Source organism: Ostrinia nubilalis, chromosome 1 (genome assembly GCF_963855985.1).
Source record: "Ostrinia nubilalis chromosome 1, ilOstNubi1.1, whole genome shotgun sequence".
Classification (NCBI taxonomy): domain Eukaryota; kingdom Metazoa; phylum Arthropoda; class Insecta; order Lepidoptera; family Crambidae; genus Ostrinia; species Ostrinia nubilalis.
The window spans coordinates 12,635,688-12,656,612 of record NC_087088.1 but is presented as its reverse complement, the minus strand read 5'-3'; the positions used below and the strand labels follow the sequence as shown (position 1 = coordinate 12,656,612).

Genomic DNA, 20,925 nt, shown 5'->3' with positions numbered 1-20,925 from the left:
CAGAAACTTTATATTCACCGACAAACTTTTATTCGCGACTGTACCTTGTTTTGTGAACGGGTGATTTCGCCCGTTTATCCCCGATCCCGGTCGCAAGGAGCGACACTTTTAAACTCTAACGCAAAACGGTTTAGAAATTTCGCGTTTGGAACAAAATAATTAAATTCGTTTCGGGGAAGCTAACGCTGTATTTTGCTAAGGTTTTGATTCGCGTCAACAAAGCGAACGTCGTGGGCCGCAAATTGCGGCGCCATTGTTTGCGCCACAAACATTCGCGGGGCCCGTTTCCTTCCTCAAAGGAACTCCATTTACGGAAAGCAAATCATTCTCATTGTTTTTATTTTAAATTACTTATAATACTAAGTTAGACGCTAAAGAGTACACAGGGGAATGAAGACCGAAATGAGCAATTGTAACAAGCAATTTTTCGACATCAAAGCTCCTTTGACGTGATCGCTAAATGGGGAATTTCGTTTTGGATATTTTTTTATGAGTTAGACGTGACGTAACGTCTTTGTTTAATTTTAGGGGTTTGTTGAGATCGTGGATTTGATTTTAGCTTAAAGTGATCTTAGTTAAATAAAAGGATTATAAGTTACAGATTTAAGGTCTTTTCTCTCTCTCAGCTTTATTTTCAATTTGGATATTAATATAAATGTTATTGGTTGCCATGAGGTTTATTTTCCTTTAACATGCCATAACCCATAATGTTATGTTCATCTTGCATTAGATAATCATAACCACTCCATATTCAGTAAGTGCTCTAGCTATGCTAGCAACTACCTACATACCTACGCGTAGAATTCGATTTCCAGTTAATTAAGTATGAGATACCTCTCAATTAAATGGGACTGCATCATATACTGATGGAAATAACATCTCAGGATCTATTTTAGCAATCAAAACAAAATACATAAAGTACATTTAACTACTCGTACATACGATACATATCTACAAATATTTAAAGTAATGTGCTATCAAAGAAATGAAGTACGTAAATATTAATTATGTTGAACAAATAATTTAGAAATGTATGTTAACGAGGAGTTCATCAGAGGAATAGGTAGAAACTAAAAAAAAGTAAAGTAAAAGCCTCAATGCTACCTTATTTTTTAGTAATAGGTAAGTATTTACAATTTGTTGAACCATTGACGTCATAGCATAGTATTGTCTTTTGACAAAAGCCAGCGTTCTTGGAATCAAAAGATGATGATGACTCTTATATTGATTAGTTCGTGCTTAGTAATGTTTTTATATTTTTTTAATCTTTATTTATTTAGGGGCTTTTGTCTAATAGGACACGACAGCCCGGTGAAGCTGTTCGATGGAACCTTAACCTAAATTTACAATTTAATGGATATCATATCACGCCAGCGGGACAAGGGAATTCATTATAGAAAAATATATCTGCCAAATGTTTAGCGGCTTCAGATGTTGGTTCAGCTAAAATTATTATGACCCATGTCATAATTATTCAGACTATATTAGTAATGCTGATGACGCTTGACTTTCAGTGATTAGTTCGCGCTTAGTGTCTTGCAAGCTCAATTGTGAGGGCATTAGCGGGCCGAGCTTGAGCGTTTCCATTCCGGACGTGCTGGGGCAGGTAGTTGAATAATTAACGTCATTCCGCTTTGAGCTACGTCACGGAGCTTTTGACGTTTCCTTAAACTGCACGGTTTATTCTCGGAAACGTGTTTAGGTTAGATAAGTAATTCTCGTATTCAAATATTTAAGTTGTTGATGCTCTTTTTTGTAGTTCCAGGAAACTTATTTTGGGTTGAAATGAGCAGTTTACGTAGGTGTATGCTTTTCAGTAATTTTGGACCTTAGAGTGTCTTCAACGCCATGTATCTGAAGAATCATCACATTGAAGTATGGAAAAAAAATCTGAAGCAAAAATCACCGTAGTTATTTGATCATTTATATTTATTCTAGTATGTAAGTATTACGATATTGTCCAGTTTTCAATAAGTTTCAAAGAGTTTTGCACCTGACTGTAACCGGAAATTCACTGGGGGGACGAAACGGCCGGCTTTCAAATAAACATTCCGGATGTCATCCTGGTATCAGTGCTATTGAAATCAATATAGCCTTTGGGTAAGACGAGGGTTTTAATATTTGTTGACTTATGTAAATTGTAAGGGAAATACTCGATAAGCTGTGTTTAATACATTGTAAGCCTTTATCAACACGCGGCAGGCGACTCCGTGGGCCTACCTATCAACCCCCGTCTTCAAGATGACAAGGGAGTAATGACACTTGAACTTTTCGCTTATAAGGGCGCCCACGCGATGGCTACTATTGAGGTTTTGTGACCTCGAATAATAAATTCTCTGATGTACTTTAAGAAGCCACTAAATATCTCTTTTTACGGTCGCTTAGACTATTATTTATTGTACTGGACGTCTACGTTATAAAAAAAACGCTGAACTGTCCCACCAAACTCAATGACAGGGGGGCGCTACCATCGTTCAACTATATGGTTTCCAACATGGCAAAAACCGGAACCAGCGATCCGGTATTGACGGTGGCGCCCCACTGTCAATGTCATGCATAGGACAGTTCAGTATTTTGGAACTATAGTTGTGTAGTCTTGGTTGTCAAACACGGAATCCAAACTTGAAATGTTAGAAAGATGTCATTGTTATTCATGGCCGATGTTGTTTATCTAGTCATAGTGCAATCGATAGCTCATCAAACTATGTATACATTTTTATTGCATTATAGCGCTTAATACCACTACGCAAGGCCAGTTTTTAGCTCGGTATGCTGTCGTCTTTTCAGTATTTATTCTCATGGCAAGCTCACTGTGACCATAATACCTCATAATCATTGGGGTTACATGACGCGATCTCCAATTTAGTCGATATTCGAGAGAAACAATAACATCAGTATAATTCCGAGCCCTTACACCCATTAATTGGAAGATCGAGCCATGCAGTTTGTTTAACACTTCTGAAGGCTTCATTATTGTCACTATCGCGAGCTTAATTTGCAATTTAATTACTTCGACACAATTTGATATAATAGATTGGTTGAGTACCCATTTATTTATCCTCTGAACGTCTATTTGTGTTGCAGGAAAACAACTTTATTAATTTAATTATTTTTTTAATTGACGATGAAAGGACAATGTTCGTTCTCCATACATTGTTCGCCTAAGAACCAACAATTTTGACATATTACTACCCGAAAGCGAAATAATACGATTCTGTGTGTAAGAACAATGATTCCTGATGGACACTTGCCATAAAATTAATGATTAAGAATATTAAATCACAGCGATTTTATAATATGTCGCTTATGACAACATGGCGTCTAATGTATTGTGTGAATCTCAGAATACAGAACAAACCAGAAGGAGTGTTCGATAACATTTCTACGCGGCAACTTGTGTCCAAAATACTTCCCCTCCCGCGCCCCTCTACCCCCTTTAGTGTTACTAGCGCCGTGTGACACCCCCATTTTTGGGGTAAAATTATGTAATTTTTTATAGAGATGTTAAACAAGTAAAAAATAAGTAAGTGAAATAAGTACACACGGCCAGTGTTAACTATCCATTTCCGTTTTTGCTCTCGCTCTTATCAAATGGTGATTCTTTGCGATAGAACGAGACGACATGACTGGCCATAGGCATAGATAGTACCTACCTACCTATGAATTTAATTTTTACTCCGAAGTAACTAAGTGTAGATGATTATTTATTTCTATTAAATAGTGTAATATACTATATGTAGGTATAATATGTTATTTAAAAGTCAATTACAAAAGTCGAATATAAATTTTAGAATGCCAAGTAAAACAAAAAAGAAACTTAAGGTTCTTTATTATGTAAACATATCGACAACAAAACATTTGTTTACGGCGCAGTAGTGCTTTTAGTTTAACTTTTCTTGGAGTCAAAAACAGAATCCAAATCAAAAACATCACCAATACTTAAATTTGATTGCGAGGCAACTCTGGCTGTGTATCCTGAAAGAAAATCAGAGTAAGTATGTAAGCAATAATTAATTACTTAAAATTATTATTAAATATACAAATATTGCTGCTGCTGATCTGTTGATACCAATGCCTTACTTTTGAATAAATGGGAAAGTATGAAATTCACGATAGTAATTTATTATCTCCTCATTATTAGGGAGTAATATTATAAATTAATTCAATACATTGAAATCAAATCAAAATCAAAAATATTTATTCAGTTTAGACCACAAGTGGCACTTATAATTTAATTAATCAGGTTGTCATGTCATGGACACTAAAAACTAATTAAAACAAAAAGGATGGGGAAAATATTCCATTATTCTGTGGTAACGCGTGAATTTTTTATAGACAAATGTAATTCAATATAAAAAAGTAGGGTAAAATATTCCGACGACCTGTGGCAACACTTACAAAATACAACCGTGATTTTTTTTGAAAATTATTATTTAATTAAAATGAATTGGAAATGTGCTACTTACGGATAAAACATGATCCCATGCACTTTCTTCGTAATTGAGAATGTTACTAGGTATGCAAAATCACTTGAAACCTATGTTACAGTTAGGCTTATACATTGACAAATACATTAGTTTTTATTTCATTCAAAAATACCCAGTAGTTATGATTTTATAGGCATTCAAAGTTCGCTAAAATATCGAGTCCCGCCGACGGTCACGTGACCGCGCGTGACGTACATTCACAGTGTCCGCTCACTAGAAAACGGATATAAACATACTTAAATACATTTTTTTTTTGTAAATACAAACTTATTATACATATTAACACCCAGACCCATCACAGAAATTAAAATTGAACCAAACCCAAACTTGATGCGATTGTGTCATTTTATTGCGAATTACCTTCCAGCTCCATCATTAGACCCTGATTATTATATAGAATTAAAGTACTCATCAATACAAAACGAACGAGCCCAAACTCGATGGATTTATGTCGTTTTATTATAGAGTTCCTATGGCCACCTTCCAGCTCCATCATCAGATCAGCTCCATGTCATCATAATATTGCATGGTCATCCAAATCACATGTGTTTGCGAAATTTCAGCTTAATCGGTTGCCTGGAAGTGGGTCTTAATTCAGTTTGCAAGATTCCACCCATACAAATATGAGCCAGTCACTGTAATATGACGTCACGCGCATAAAATGGCGGGCCGGCCGCCGCCCGCACTTTTAAAATTCAATATCTTGGAAACTAATTGACGTATCGAAATAATTCTTTCACGAGTATTTTTTATTTTTAACAGAGAATACAGAAAGCTAAAAAACAAAATTAGTGAACATTCTTCATTCCAGTAGCATTCTTACATGTTGGAACGGCACAAGACGGCATAATTTAATTATAAAGTGTCAATCTGACGGATATGTATGTTAGGATATAGAATTTTATCATGAGATGACATGTTGCTGGCAGGTTTTATTTTAAAAGTAAACAGCATTAGAATAAAGTTTGAAAATAATGACAGGTGTAGAAAAGCGAGAAAATGTGACATTGTATTATTGAAGTTCGATAGATTCAGTTGTAAATGTTTTAATATTTAATATGTAATAGATTTTGATAATATTTTAATAATAAAGTGTGTGTGAGTATTGAAGTGGCGTTATTATGATTGAATAACCTCCCAGGAGTTGTGTGGAGAGGCACACTCCTCGAACAGGTTATGGGCCCAGCGTACGAACCCAGAGGGCTGTAAGAATTATCTCTTGAATAAGAAGAATGAAAGTGAAAGATCTATCCTGATTTTGTTTTGGAAAATTTTAAAATAACAATATGTCGGAAGAAAATTTTAAATTATCAACGTTATCAAAAGGAGAAAACTATACAAACTGGAAGAAGAAATTGATATTGTTATTGACAGCGAAAGATATAGATTGTGTTTTGGAAGATAATGCTGAGAGCAAAAAGGATTTTAATAGAAAAGATGCAAAAGCAAGATACATTATAATAAGCTCATTATGTGATAAATTTGTTGTATATGCATTGAATTGCAATACAACAAAAGAAATTTTACAAAAATTTGATACATTATTTCTAGGACATAAAGATACACAGATTTGTCAACTTTTGGAACAATTTTACAAATTCAAATTTTCAAATTCGGATTTGATGATTGACATAGCAGAAATTGAAAATCAAGCAATAAAATTAAGAAATTTGGGTTACAGCATAGACGAAAAACAAATCATGATTAAAATTTTATCAAGCTTACCAGAAGAATTTGCCTTTTTTAGAACTGCGTGGGAGTCAACCCAAACTTCGGAAAAATCACTAATAAATCTATTATCAAGAATAAATCTAGAACTTACTATGAGAAAAGAAAATCAAAATCTAAATTTGGAAAAACCTGAAATGACGCCGTCTACGTCAGGAATACAAACAAATGACAACGCATTTGTAGTCAAGAGTTGTTTTCAATGTGGCAAGAAAGGACACATTGCCAAGTATTGTCGGCAGAATATGAATGCAAATCGTGGATGGAAAAATAATAACCTGCAATGCTTCAGATGTCTGAAGTTCGGACACAAACATACGGAGTGCAGTCAACAAACGAACTGTATGTACTGCAAGCATAATTCTCATTTCACGAAATTCTGTCTACAGCAACAACAGCATGTGAGTAATTTTATTCCTTTAAAAACAACTGTGGACTTCATCCTGGATTCAGGAACCAGTAGTCATATTGTTACGTCTGAAAACTATCTGAATGACAAAGAAGACATAAATTATAGAATTATGACTGCTGATGGAAACATACATCCAGTTAACACCATGGGAAATATTTATACAGACAATATTAATTTTAAGAATGTTTTATGTGTACCCCAACTTAAAAAGAATTTATTATCTGTGTCTAAATTAGCTGATGATAATTATATTGTTAAATTTTACAGAAATAAATGCCAAATCATGGATCAGAACTCTGAGTGTAAGCAGACAGGAGTTCGCAGAGAGGATGGCCTTTATTATGTGAAACTGCCAATGGACATGTCAAAGTCAGTCGTGCATTCGAGGTCAGACAAAACATTCCTTATTAAAGGCTTCTGGCATCGTGCATTAGGTCATGTACCTATAAACAAGACTAAAGACCTTGTTTTAGGTATAGATAGAAACTTAGTAGATGACGTAGACATCTGCGAAGTCTGCATACAATCTAAGCTTTGTAGAAAACCTTTTAAAACTGTTAGATATAGAGCTACTAAACCTTTAGAAATTATTCACAGTGATATTTGTGGTCCTATTGGAAAGGAAACATGGGATGGCTACAAATATTTTATTACATTTTTAGATGATTATACACATTTTGTTAAAGTATTTCTTCTTAAAAACAAGAACGAAGCTTTTTCGAAAATTTTAAACTTTATCAATTTGGCGGAAAATCATTTTAACACAACAGTTAAAACATTCAGATGTGATAATGGTGGAGAATACACCAGTAACCAATTTAAAACTTATTGTATTTCCAAAGGTATTAATATTGATTATACAATTCCGTATACTCCTCAACTGAATGGTAAAGCTGAACGGTTAAATAGGTCCTTAATGGAACGAACAAGAGCTTTACTCTTTGATATGCAGCTACCACATGAACTATGGGGTGAAGCGGTTTTAACTTCTGCTTATTTATTAAACAGATGTTCAAACACAGTAAACATTAAAACACCGGCGGAGATGTGGTTTAATAGAATACCAAATTTAAAACACTTAAATATTTTCGGATCATTAACATATTTTAAAAATAATTTTCAGTTAAATAAACTTGACTCAAGAAGCAGTAAAGGGCTTTTAGTAGGTTATACTAATAACGGATATAAAATATGGGATCCTTTACATTTTAAAATCTATTATTCAAGAGATGTAACGTTTAATAATAGTAAGAGTGATGTTAGTGAGTTTTTAAAAACGTGTTATAGGGAAGTGAGACTAAGTGATTTAAATAATTTATTTAAAGAAATTAGTGTTGATATTAGTGATGAAGTTATTAATGGTGATATTAATAGTGATATTAATGGTGATATTAATAGTGATATTAATGGTGATATTAATGGTGATACTTGTGATGAAGTTATAAGCGGTGGTGTTGGTAATGAAGAAGTTAATGAAGATATTAGAAATGGTGTTGAAGATAATGGTGTTTGTGAAGAAAGAGTTACTGATGTTTTTGAAGATAGAGTTGAAGATGTTGAAGTTGATGGTGGAAATACTGAGAATATTGAAGATTGTATTGAAGAAAATATAAATTTGAGAGGGGAGGTTAGAGAAGATTCAGCTGTTGAAGACAGTGATGGTTTAAGGATTTTACCAAATAGAGAGAGGAGATTACCTTCTAGACTAATGGATTATGATTTAGAGAGTTCGTTTTTAACTTTTACGGAAGTTTTGAGTAGTGTTGATAAAGATTTATGGAAGAAAGCAATTGATGAAGAAAAAGAATCTTTAGAGAAGAATAAAACATGGGAAATTGTAGGAAGAGAGGAAGCAGGAAATAGAAAAATAATATCAAGTAAATGGATTTTTACAATAAAGCCTGGTGGAAGATATAAGGCTAGATTAGTGGCAAGAGGTTTTTTACAAAAGTATAACATTGACTATAAAGAAACATATAGTCCAGTGGTAAACACAACAAGTGTTAGATTGTTGTTGGCTATTGCAGCTCAACAAGGGTTTAAAATAAAGCAGTTCGACGTGAAAACAGCATTTTTATATGGGGAATTAAATGAAGATATTTTTATGGAGATACCCTTAGGATACAACATAAAGGACAAAGAAAATAAGGTGTGTAAATTAAAGAAAAGTTTGTACGGGTTAAAGCAAGCGCCACTTATGTGGAATAAGAGGTTGACGGAATTTTTGAAGAAATTGGGATTGATACAAATGAAATCAGATCCATGTGTGTTTCATAATAAAAATAAAAATATATACTTAGCAATTTACGTAGATGATGGTATTTTAATTGGTAAGGATGAAATATGTTTAAATAAAATAATAAATCAATTAGAAACGGAATTTGAAATGCGGAAATTTGATAAAACTGAAAAGTTTATAGGTTTTGATGTGTTAATTGAAGAAAATTTTATAAAAATTTTTCAGGAAAGTTATATAAATCAACTTTTAGATAAATTTAAATACAAAAGCTTAAAAGATAGTAGTCATCCAGATATTTTGGTAGATACACATCAAGAGGGGAAAGGTGGTGATGATGATGTGCATCGTTATAGGCAATTAATCGGCTCGTTGTTGTATTTAGTGAACAAAACAAGATTAGATCTGTCGTTTCATGTTGGTTATTGTAGTAGACATCAGGAACATCCTAATTTGAATGATTTTGCAAATATTAAAAACATTTTTAGATATATTAAAAATACAGTTAGCAGTGGTATAAAATATGTTCGTGGCAGCGATCTAAGTTTAAAAGCATATTGTGATGCAGACTTTGCAGGTGATCCTGATACTAGGAAAAGCACGACTGGTTTTGTAGTGTTTTATGGTGGTGGTCCAATTCACTGGTGTTCTCGCAAACAGTCAGTAACTGCTTTGTCTAGTACTGAGGCTGAATATATATCTGCAGCCGAGTGTATAAAAGATCTGCTTTACATTCAGAGTCTGATTCATGAGTTGACAGGCGAGTTACCAAAAACACAATTGTTTGTTGATAATCAATCGGCAATAGTTTTGATTAAAAACGGAATCTTAAATAGGAGGAGCAAGCACATTGATGTGAAATATCATTTTATTAAGGAGAAATTAGATGAAAATTTATTAGAAGTTTATTATTGTCCTACTAAAGACAATTTGGCTGATATTTTAACTAAACCACTGGATAGAACAAAGTTTTTGAGACTTAGACAATGTATAGTGAGTGATATATAGTGGACATTTGTGATGTGATGAATTATGTAGGTTTATTAGAATATAAGGTTTTTGGGAGTTAACTTGAAATTTTAATTTTAAGTTAGTTATGTAAGGTGTTTAGGTTAATTAATTCAAAGGTATATTTGTTGTATGGTTGTATTGGGTAAGTTAGTTAAGTTGGGTTTTAAGGAGTAGATAGGTAGTTGATATGATTATATAAAGATAAAATTCAGAGGGGATGTTAGGATATAGAATTTTATCATGAGATGACATGTTGCTGGCAGGTTTTATTTTAAAAGTAAACAGCATTAGAATAAAGTTTGAAAATAATGACAGGTGTAGAAAAGCGAGAAAATGTGACATTGTATTATTGAAGTTCGATAGATTCAGTTGTAAATGTTTTAATATTTAATATGTAATAGATTTTGATAATATTTTAATAATAAAGTGTGTGTGAGTATTGAAGTGGCGTTATTATGATTGAATAACCTCCCAGGAGTTGTGTGGAGAGGCACACTCCTCGAACAATGTAAACAATGCGCGCGCCGGTCATTGACTAATTGCTCTAAAGTCAAATTAGTGCGATTTGGAGTAATTTATATGAATACACATTTACGCCCGTTGACGGTTTCTGGTTTGTTCCGTATTCTGAGGTGTGAATGTATGAACACCGATTCGCGAAAAATGTTTTGTATTGTCGTCACGCCGAGTCGCAGCCAAATAGTATAAAATAATAGAACAAGTTTTAGAAATACAACTCGGCATTCCACTTTTATAATATGCCCACATATTGCACGTAAATAAACAACATGAATCGTAGGTTGTTTCCACCCTTGTCATCTGACACATGAAATAAACTCCTATTGTATTATAGATATCGAATCCGAATCGTATATAATAATAGAATGGGTTTTGGAAATCACTCGGGGTTCCACTTTTATAAAATACCTACATACCTATTGCATAAAAATAACACGAATCATGGGTTTTCTTTTCACCATTTACATCTGACACGAGATAACAAACTCCTATCTCCATGACTACCGTCGTAGTCTATGCCAAAGACTACAATATTTTAAGCAAGAAGTTTCAAACCTTAGCGGCTACAGTAACCCCTGGGCCACATACATCGTGATAACATTCGGTCGACACCGGAACGAAGTCTTGCGATTATGCAAAAAAGCACCGTATTCTAGTGCGGCTATATCACGTTCAACCGGGGTTTTAATTCGACTAAAGTCCTGACTAAAGACTGGAAGAAAATACGCCGCATTGTATGAGCACTTCGTGTTCGTTAAAGCGGCTTCAGATCTAGAGCCTACATAGTTTTCTTTCCAATAATATCCGCAAGTAGCGCTGCATGATCTTTACAACAAAAACGGCAATAGTTATTAAGGTGCCAAAATTATATGATTACTTTGGCACGGTATTATACACGTTCGAAGATTTGTCATTTTCATTCATTTATTATTTTCTTAAAGTACCGGAAAAAAATAGTTTCTAGCTGTCCCAGCAACTTCGTCAATAAAAAGTTGTCTTGTCTTACGTAATATTAATTTCTGAACGTATCCTGTTTGACACCTTATAATATTATTTGACATAGCTGGCTCGGCGAATTTCGGCAAATTAATTTTGACATTGCAGAACATGGACCTATAAAAAAAGTCGGACGGATTCTCATCAACAAAATACTGTGACATTAGGATACACCAGCTTGCCTGTACGTACAGGCCGGCACGCACACATTCACACCCTGATACACCACTTCGAGTGCAAACTTCACACAGTTGACACATTTAAGCAGCGAAAAAACAACACGAATACGACATGTCTTGTGTGATGAAATTGTGTAAAAACCGTTCTGTTCGAACAAACAAAAATTAAGGAATCACATTTCACAGGCAAAATAATAATCCAATCACTTATTTCCCGACATTAAAATATTGAAATTAATTGAAATCAAACGTCATTCACTCGAAAAAATAATACGTCAAAGACCAGTGTTCTCAGTTATTTACGTGGGAAAATTACCCGAAATATGGGAAATTAATAATAATTTTAGGACTTTTTAGTTATTTATTACGCATACTATGGAAATAAAATAATTTATCATAATAATTGTGTTTTAATGGGATATATTTTCATAGGCAAATTTGATCCTTCCCAAAAATGTGGAACTGCAAAATTCAAATTTTCTTACATTGATTTCAAGTCAGTGTCAGGTTGTATGTTAAAAAAAATCTATCAGAGATAATTATAATTATATTGATGATGCATAAGATTATGATTATAATGTACACAAGATTCGTAATTTGTAACTGCGTGAATCATTTTTGATCAACATTATGTACATAACTACATACCCTGACACACTGACTTGCAACCAATGTAAGAAAATTTGAACATTGAAAATTTCGCGCCTACCTCAACGCATTCACCTTTCATCCTTTTAAAATGGCACGGAATAATTCTGTCTACATTTCCAAGTAACATCTGCCGATCTATGTTTTTCTTAAAATAAATGGGTAAAATGTTTTGGCTAACATGGCATCCCTAAATTCACTCACACAATAGACAAACGCCAAAATTTTGAGTCACAGTTTTGTTGTAGCGCGAGTTCCGTCCGCCTTTTTTTATAGGTCCATGTTGCAGAATATGACTTTTGATAGGTTTATCATAGAATTCGACGGGGATATCCTCACGGAGGAAGTTCGAAAAATGGCGGAACAAGATCTTATAATAATGCAAGGCCGAAGCTGTAACGCGCGTGCTCCTACGTGTAATCCGGCGAGTATACAATAAATAGTAATGTCTGGTAAATAGTGGTAATACGTATCGTTCGTTCGTTCGTTTCAGCCGAAAAGACGTCCACTGCTGGACAAAGGCCTCCCCCAAGGATTTCCACGAAGACCGATCCTGCACCGCTCGCATACAGGCACCTCCCGCGACCTTCACCAGATCGTCGGTCCACCTAGTGGGAGGCTTGCCCACGCTACGTCTTTCGGCTCGTGGTCGCCACTCAAGAACTTTCCTGCCTCAGCGGCCATCAGCTCTACGAGCTATGTGCCCCGCCCCGTCTATGTCTATATGCGCTACGATTACAGGGTATCATTTTGCATAGTCGCAAGACTTCACTCCGCTGCTGTCAAATCAATGTCGCATAATGTTATCGCAATGTGTGTGGCCCTTGGCCAAATCACAGAAGCCTATGCGAAGAAAGAGCACTTGAAGGACAATGAAAATCAGGGTTACCATTTTGTAAGATATTCTCACTATTGAGGGTAACAAAGTAACATTAATAATCTAGCCATTAATTACATTTATTACCTATACGAGAAAGTAAAGCAACATGCGGTTTTATTTTAATTTGTAAAATATTTGTAACAGTTTGTTCTAAGTTTAGTTTTACAACAGTATTGCTGTTTCAGCTGTCACTGTGAAGCTTTGGGAAAATAAATAAATAGAAAAAATATTAACATAAATATTTATTTAAGTTTTTATGTTCATTATCATAATATTCCAATTTAAGTTACACTGTGTGACAGTCTTTGACACTAAACAAACTCTTCAGCTTAACGTAAGTAGAATTAATCCTTTTTATTTGATCACATATAAAAATAACACAAGTGTTAAGGAAAACTTCTTCTTTGGTTTGGTATCACCACGGAGTTATAATGGCGGCAACTCTGAATCACTGACTTGTAACCAAAGAATATATTTACTCTGACGAGAAGAACGGCGACTCCATAAAAAAATAACTGGACTTTTCTTAACGCCATCTAGTTGGTGACTTTGGTACTAAGGCGGTATTTAATCCGTGCTTGGCTACGTATTTTAGGTTATTATCATGACCATTATTTTTAATTAATGCAAAAAACTTTTCAGAGGTAACTAAGCCCGTCAATATGATCAAGAAAATGATACTCAAACAATTAGAAACACATTATTCTCTTTATTAAATATGATGTCTCGTGACTTAAACTAAAACACTAGATAAAAAGTCACTGTCTCCAAACTTAAATACCTACTAGAGCACTACTGAGTCTGTATCTCACAATCACACTAGACAATATCTCCAACAGGATGATAAAACATTATTATCACAATAGATAAAGATTAACACGAAAATCTTTGAATAGCCGTTTTTATATTTTGAAAGTTGTGACAAATTAATCACCGAAAAACTGACAAATGACTTAAGTGTTGTCGTTTGAGAAAATCCTTATTAGAATTTTTTTGGATCGGGGAACACATTTAGCAGCCCACCTAATAAAGTCCACGGCGCTGCCTACAAAGTCGGACGGGCCTGCTTGTAACTTTCAAACAGTATGAATAATAAGGGCACCACATTGGTTTTCTTTCTGAAAAAAGGCTTTCACTTTTAGTACTAACCCTTTAGCACTATTTCATTGAAATAAAAATACAATAAACGCACAGAAGACTGAAATTGAGTCAACTGACGTGACATTTATAATTTGTTGACATTATGACAGTTTGACAAGACTAGGGATTGAAAAAGTTTTAATTGAAAAAGTAAAATGACAATTTATTAAAACGATTCACAAGGATATAATCGATTAAAAATATTTATAAAATGTTCTGATACTTGCCTGTAGCGATTATCCAATCCTGGTTTCTACTGAAAAACTACCTTGTGGCAAGATTTTAATAAAATAATAAAATCTTTATCTTCTCTTTCACAATCTATAAAAGTTCATTAATTTGGTCTATTATTATACATGTGCTATGAATGAGGGTTTTCGCGATTGAAAAATCCGCGAGATGGCAATACGTAGACGCGAGGTCCAAATGCTGCATGGTTGGTGGATTTTGACATATCTGTCAATGTCATGTCAAAAATAACCAATCATGCAGCATTTGGACCTCACGTCTACGTATTGCCATCTGGCGGATTTTTCAATCGCGAAAACCCTCATTGGCATTGATTATGAGAGACTGGCAACTATACTAGGTTGATATATGTTTCTCTCACTTCAACTGGCATTGGATTCAACATCGGATTCTGACACTTTTACAGTTATGATACCATGAATATCAGTTTATGGTCCTAATTATTTTTATTTTATTTTCGACCTTCGACCAGTTGGACACTTTAGATAGCTTCTTGTAATAGTGTCAATATCTTTTTAGCTTTTAACGCAAATCTTCTTCAGTCTTCAAAGCAGTTTAATCGATTTATTTTATTTTCAAAATCGATATTTTATTGTCTATGATGGCCGCAGGAACATCACTATACATGGACTCCCAGCAATAAAGTACGGTAATGCCTCGTACAGATTTTATCGGCAAAAATTATGGAACTTGATAGGTTTTAGACCATGCCACGCACCAAAACGTCCGGAAGTTGTAATAGTATTATAGAATAAACGTTAAAATACTTATTTATTTAATTTTTCAATGCTTAAGTGTCCATTAGAATGAAAGGGTGTTTAATGTATTAAAAAAATAGAAAATAATTATGATGGGTTAATGTTTTTGATAGAATCAATATTTGTTTTTTTTCGACCCTCAATATACCTTGCTTAAATGAAAGATTGTAATATTTTTTATTCACTTTTATAAAATTCTTATAAAGTTGTGAATCTAAATTAGTGAGTACTGTTAGGTATATACATAATTATAATATACTTTAGTTAGACTGTCTAATAATATTATTAATGTTTTCTAAGCAATAACTTTCAGTGTCCATTTAATTGTCTCATTACGATAATTTTACACTGCACTTCCGGTTTGTGATCTCATGTTGTAATTTGTAGTGTTGTATAAATTAAAATCAAAACAGTAAAATGTTAATATCAATTTTATTTAAAATAATGATTAATTACAATATTTTTAGAACATTGTTATAATAATAAATAATTTATATCAAAATGCGCCGGGGTTTCCGCTTCCGATCACACGGTAGCGAAAACCACGTTAGCATTTTGTGAATAATGGCGGGCAGTCGTTGGTGAACTATCGTGTCGAACGGATTACTCTGCTGAAATGTAATTGTGTAATACTGATGAGTAATACTGTTGTACAATATTCAATAAATACTATCAAAAGTATCAACCAGCGTTTGAACTTAAAAGGAGGACAAAAGTTCAGAAGCGGGATAAGATAAGGATAAACAAAACTTCCTTACACGCCTACAAAACGTAAGTAAAGTGATTCTTTTTACAAAAAAAAATTATAAATCTATTTGCAAGGCTTTCCTAACATAATAAATTATATTCAAGAAACCCCTCGCTGACGAACTTAAATCCTGTGGAATGATTTGGAAAATGATATTAATGAGACCGATTTACAGTTATTATTTGAATAATAACACGTAATAACTAGCTGATTTATTATTTCTGCATATTATTATTTTTCTTCTGTTTTTATTCTCTATTACTTTTCCATGAAACCTAATTCTATATTTTTTTTTTACCTAGTTGATATTTTAATGCATATTATTTAACTGTTCAGAATAACATTGAAGGAAGAATCGATGAAAAAAATGATTTTCGAAATTCGAATATTATTGATTTTTAATATACATTTTTATGGCTTTTTGCAAATTATAAACTATCATTTATAATACCACTAGCTTTTGCCCGCGGCTTCACACGCGCGTGAGGTTTATTTTGCCACGGATCGTTTACATTATTATAGCCTATTACGTTAGTCTGGGATATGAGCAGTGGTGCTGTGAGGTTGCGTCGAAATCCGTTTAGTGGTTTTTTTTTTCCTGAAAGAGTAACTAATATTATGACTAGGATTGTAACCTATTATTTATTATTTTTAATGCTAAACAGAAACGAGACTAACTTAACTCTTTGACAATATTATTAATATGCTTAAATTAATATGAAGTATTCATTTATTTGTCATGTTATAAGATATTCAAATGGAGAGGTTTCGTGATGAAACATTGGATTTCGCTGAATGGGATTGGAATATGGACCAGGTCTGGGGGGCCCGAAGAAGTTATTTCTGAAATCCATCAAGAAATGGCTGAGGGATTGATTATTTAAATTACCTCCATAATTATTATCTCGCGTAGAACTTGAACATGCGCGGTGATGCGACGTCGGGCCGCCTGATCAGGTTTTAGTCATAATGCTTACCTTCCCTAACGCGTTGTCGAGAGTGACACTGTGATGTCAAAGTCTTCTTTTTCTTTTTGGATGTAGTCAGGTCTTGGATATGTCAAGGAAAGGCTGAGAAATTGAGAACTGCTAGATTTTAGAAAATATTGGATCTGTTAGCGGCGCTGGACCGGTGGACCGGTGGTGATTTGCTATTTGTGCTTCGAATGACTGTCGTGACTGCACCGATCGGGATGGCGCGAATGTTTGTTATGCGCAGCTTTGGGGTCCTGTAACTTTATTTTTTCAAAATTGTTATTGGTTATTTACTTATATTTTCGGGATTTGTTAGGAGATGGAAATTGGAAACATGCCCATTAATTACAACAGTTAATAGTGCAATGAATATCAAAAAAATGGTAGGGTAAAAAGATTATGAGACATGTAGAGGCTCCTTAAGAGCAAAATGACGATTTGTAAGAACTATTTATTAGTCTAAACAAATAAAGAAATTTTGACTTTGACTTTGACTTTAATAAACTAGTATTTACTATGATAATATGTAGGTATTTATTTTGCTTCGATTTTTATTATGAACATAGACTAAAGTTTTTGGAAAAGGGTTTAAGAGCCAGGCTAAGCTTTTTATTTTTCCAAGTTCCAGAGAGATGAATGAAATTGATGCCCGATGTTAACCGATCATGATGCCCGAGGTTAAGGGTCAAGGATGGATGATGCCCGATGTTAAGGGCCGGATTATAATACCCGAGGTCAAGGGTCAATAATTGATGATGCCTGAGGTCAAGGGTCAATGATAATCGATGATGCCCGAGGTCAAGGGCCAGAAGGGGGAGATGCTCGAGGTTAAGGGCTAGTCTCCTAAATGATGAACAAGGATTAAGGGAAGAAATAAGGAGAAGGAAGAAGATGATTTTTCCAAAGAATCTAACTACGATGGAAATTATGCAAGAAAGAAACCAAGAAGGAGGAACGGTGCAGTAGGCGTATGCGCAGGCATGCGTCGTCGGCATTATCCTCATCGGGTGAGTCTTTTACATTTCAATCTCATCCAAAGCCCAAACGTTCTAGAGCTTCGCATAGCGATAATGCCCTTTTGCATAAACTACTGTCATTTATGAAAGATGTTAAAAACTCTGAAAAACCTAAATTATCATATAAAGACAACGTAATTCCTGACTTTGATCCCATGACTAAGGAACAAACCATTCTTACCTTACCTAAACAAAGTCGAAGAGTGCGCGGAGATATACGATTGGAGCGAACAGAGATTATTCATTACTCTCTTTCGAAAATTATGTGGTGTTGCTAAGTCTTGGTATAAAGGTCTTTCGATTTTTTTATACACTTGATCCGTATGGAAGAAACAGCTTATAGAAACTTTTCTTTTCCGTGAAGATTTGCTGAACTTCTTTCTAAAATGTTAAATAAGAGGGTCCGGTACTGTGAGTCTTTAGAACACTACTATTACGTAAAAATAAATCTTCCAAACCATTGTAAAATAACGGGGCAGCAAGCGGTGGACTGTTTGTTGCATGAAGTAGATGATCGAGCTGTCAAAGTTGGCGCACAAGTGGCGCAGTTTTCTGAACCCGAACAAGTGTTAAAATACTTTAGATCGGTCAAAAATCGGAAATACTAATAACATAGATAATAACGACACGTTCCGAAAAACCAGATTCGACAGAAATAACGCTAGCAATACAATGCCAAACAATTCGAGATTTACAGGGAACAATGCTAATGTGAGATGTTTCAATTATTGTAATCAGGTAGGACATCGAAGTTTTTGTGCGATAAACCTCTTGTTAAGTGTACAAATTGCGACAGACTGGGGCACCAGGCGGCAAATTATTACCGAAATAAAATCACTGAAACTACTAACGACAAAAATAATGGGGTCAAAAATGAAAAAGACGTTGCTGAAGTGTACATAGATTGCCATCTAGATTAGATTGCTTTGCTAAGCCAGAAATAAATATAATATGAATGTAAAAGTTAACGATTTAATATTGCAAAGTCACTTGGATTTGGGTAGTCAATGCGATGCTAAATTGCTAAACACTAATCTTATGACTGACGAAGTTATATTTATATGAATTGTTAAGAGGTACTGGCTTTAATCTTGTTCAACCATTAGGTCTCTTCGTTGCAATGGTCGAAGTACAAAATATTAAAGAAGTCGTAGAGATTTATGTAGTTGAAGACTATGTTTCGAAATAACCAGTGTTATTGGGTAACTCTTGCAGAGAAAGACCAGAAACATAGTCATAACTTAATGGAAATGTTATGTTGATGGGTCAATTCAAGGACCTGATGTTTTTGTTACCCGAAGAATACAGTGTCGTTAATAATCAATGTGCTTTTCTCAAACATAATCTTTCTAACTCTGATATCGTAATAGAAAACGGGTGTTATTGACCAGAGCTACCCAAATGTATGTGATAGCCAAATATGAAATCACTTTTAGCAAATCAGAATTAGATAATACCGTAAATTGTAATCCTAACTTGACGAATGAGCAGCGTATGACACTTGAGACAACTTTAGTGGAATATGGAGACTGCTTTTCGAGTAGCGTCCAGGACTTAGGTTACAAAAGTATCGAGTATCAGTTGGACTTACATGCGGGTAATACTCTTTTCATATCTTTGGATCTCGCGTCGGGTTACTACCTCAAGTATGCTCTAGTCTAGTCTAGATGAACGACACACTTATACCATGTAAAAACTTTGATGAAGGGTTGACGCGACTTCGAGAGTTTCTTGATTTATTAAGAAATGACGGACTTACGTTAAAATTGAACAAATGCAACTTTCCTTCGTAAAGATTGACTTTCTTGGTTTAGAAGTTAACGCAAATGGAATACGTCCGGGGTTCCAAAAAGAGTGAATCAGTCTCCAATTTTCATAAGACCATCGAATCAAGACGAACTGCGTCAATTCTTAGATCTTTCGGGGTTATTAAAGATTATGCTTTGATAGCATCACATGTACCTAACTAACTTGTTCAAGAAGGATATAGGATGGGTGTGGGGGGAATCTTAGGAAAAATCATTTCAAATCATAAAATACCTTCTATCAGAACGATAATTACTTGCCTTGTATGATCCTAAGCTTGTAACTCAGCTCCATACAGATGCCGGCAAAAATGGCCTCGCTGGTATCCTCCTTCAGCGTAATAGTAAATAGTTTTCCAAAAAAATAAATAGTTTTTCGGCTGAAGTAGGATTACTTCAGCCGAAAAACGACCTCGGAAGAGCAAAAAAATACCACTCGTTTGAATTTGAAACACTCGCGGTTGCTGCATCGTTACAAAAATCCCGTGTACGAGTATATCATAAATCATAGATCCCAGAGTCATTGAGGATACTATTAACGTCATATCTCCAGATGAACTGAAATCGGTCAGAGAGGAAGTAAATAAACGCGTTGAAACACAACAGCAAAAAGACGCTGAGCAGAATAATAAGCATAGGAAACCAAGTAGGAAATATGAAATAGGCGATCTCGTTCGAATAGAAAGGCAAGTACCGCATGATGGACAGTCGTAGAAGTTGGTTGTCAAATACTAAGGCCCTTATCGCATTACTAAAGTTCTTGGGCATGATGGATTCGTGGTTATGAGGGCGTAGCGACCTTTGACAAAATTCAACCTTGGATGAGCTTTGATCGAAATTTTGACAGTCGTACAAGTGATGAGGATGATGACGATGATGACAATAATAGTATAGATAATGATAGCAATTGTAGAATAGAATGAAATGATAAAAGTTAAATATCTGATACCACACGCATAGCTAATAATTTGCTTAACTAATGAAATAAATTATTAAAATGATACGATTATTAATACAGAAAAAGATAATAAGTATTTATACATTGTACATTTTTATATGCAAAGAGGCAGATATATTATTTTTTAAGTACGCATGAAATTGTAAACCTCATTAATATGAATGTATCACAGTATAGTAAT

At 34.3% G+C, this 20,925-nt stretch overlaps 1 protein-coding gene and 1 long non-coding RNA gene across 2 annotated transcripts in view; one reads left to right on the top strand and one right to left on the bottom strand.

Annotated features, from left to right (window-relative positions):
• Positions 1 to 3,812: 3,812 nt before the first annotated feature.
• Positions 3,813 to 4,501, bottom strand: LOC135072892 (uncharacterized). The gene is made up of 2 exons (XR_010257511.1): positions 4,467 to 4,501; positions 3,813 to 3,975 (listed from the first exon to the last, which is right to left on the bottom strand). It is a non-coding gene; the product is annotated as an uncharacterized LOC135072892 (long non-coding RNA).
• Positions 4,502 to 10,411: 5,910 nt separating this feature from the next.
• Positions 10,412 to 20,925, top strand: part of LOC135072802 (mitochondrial ribonuclease P protein 1 homolog) — a 304,546-nt gene continuing 294,032 nt past the window's right edge. The window contains exon 1 of the mRNA XM_063966849.1: positions 10,412 to 10,487. Within this exon, the coding sequence (XP_063822919.1) occupies positions 10,454 to 10,487 (34 nt within the window). The 5' untranslated portion in view covers positions 10,412 to 10,453. The remainder of the gene's footprint in view (positions 10,488 to 20,925) is intronic.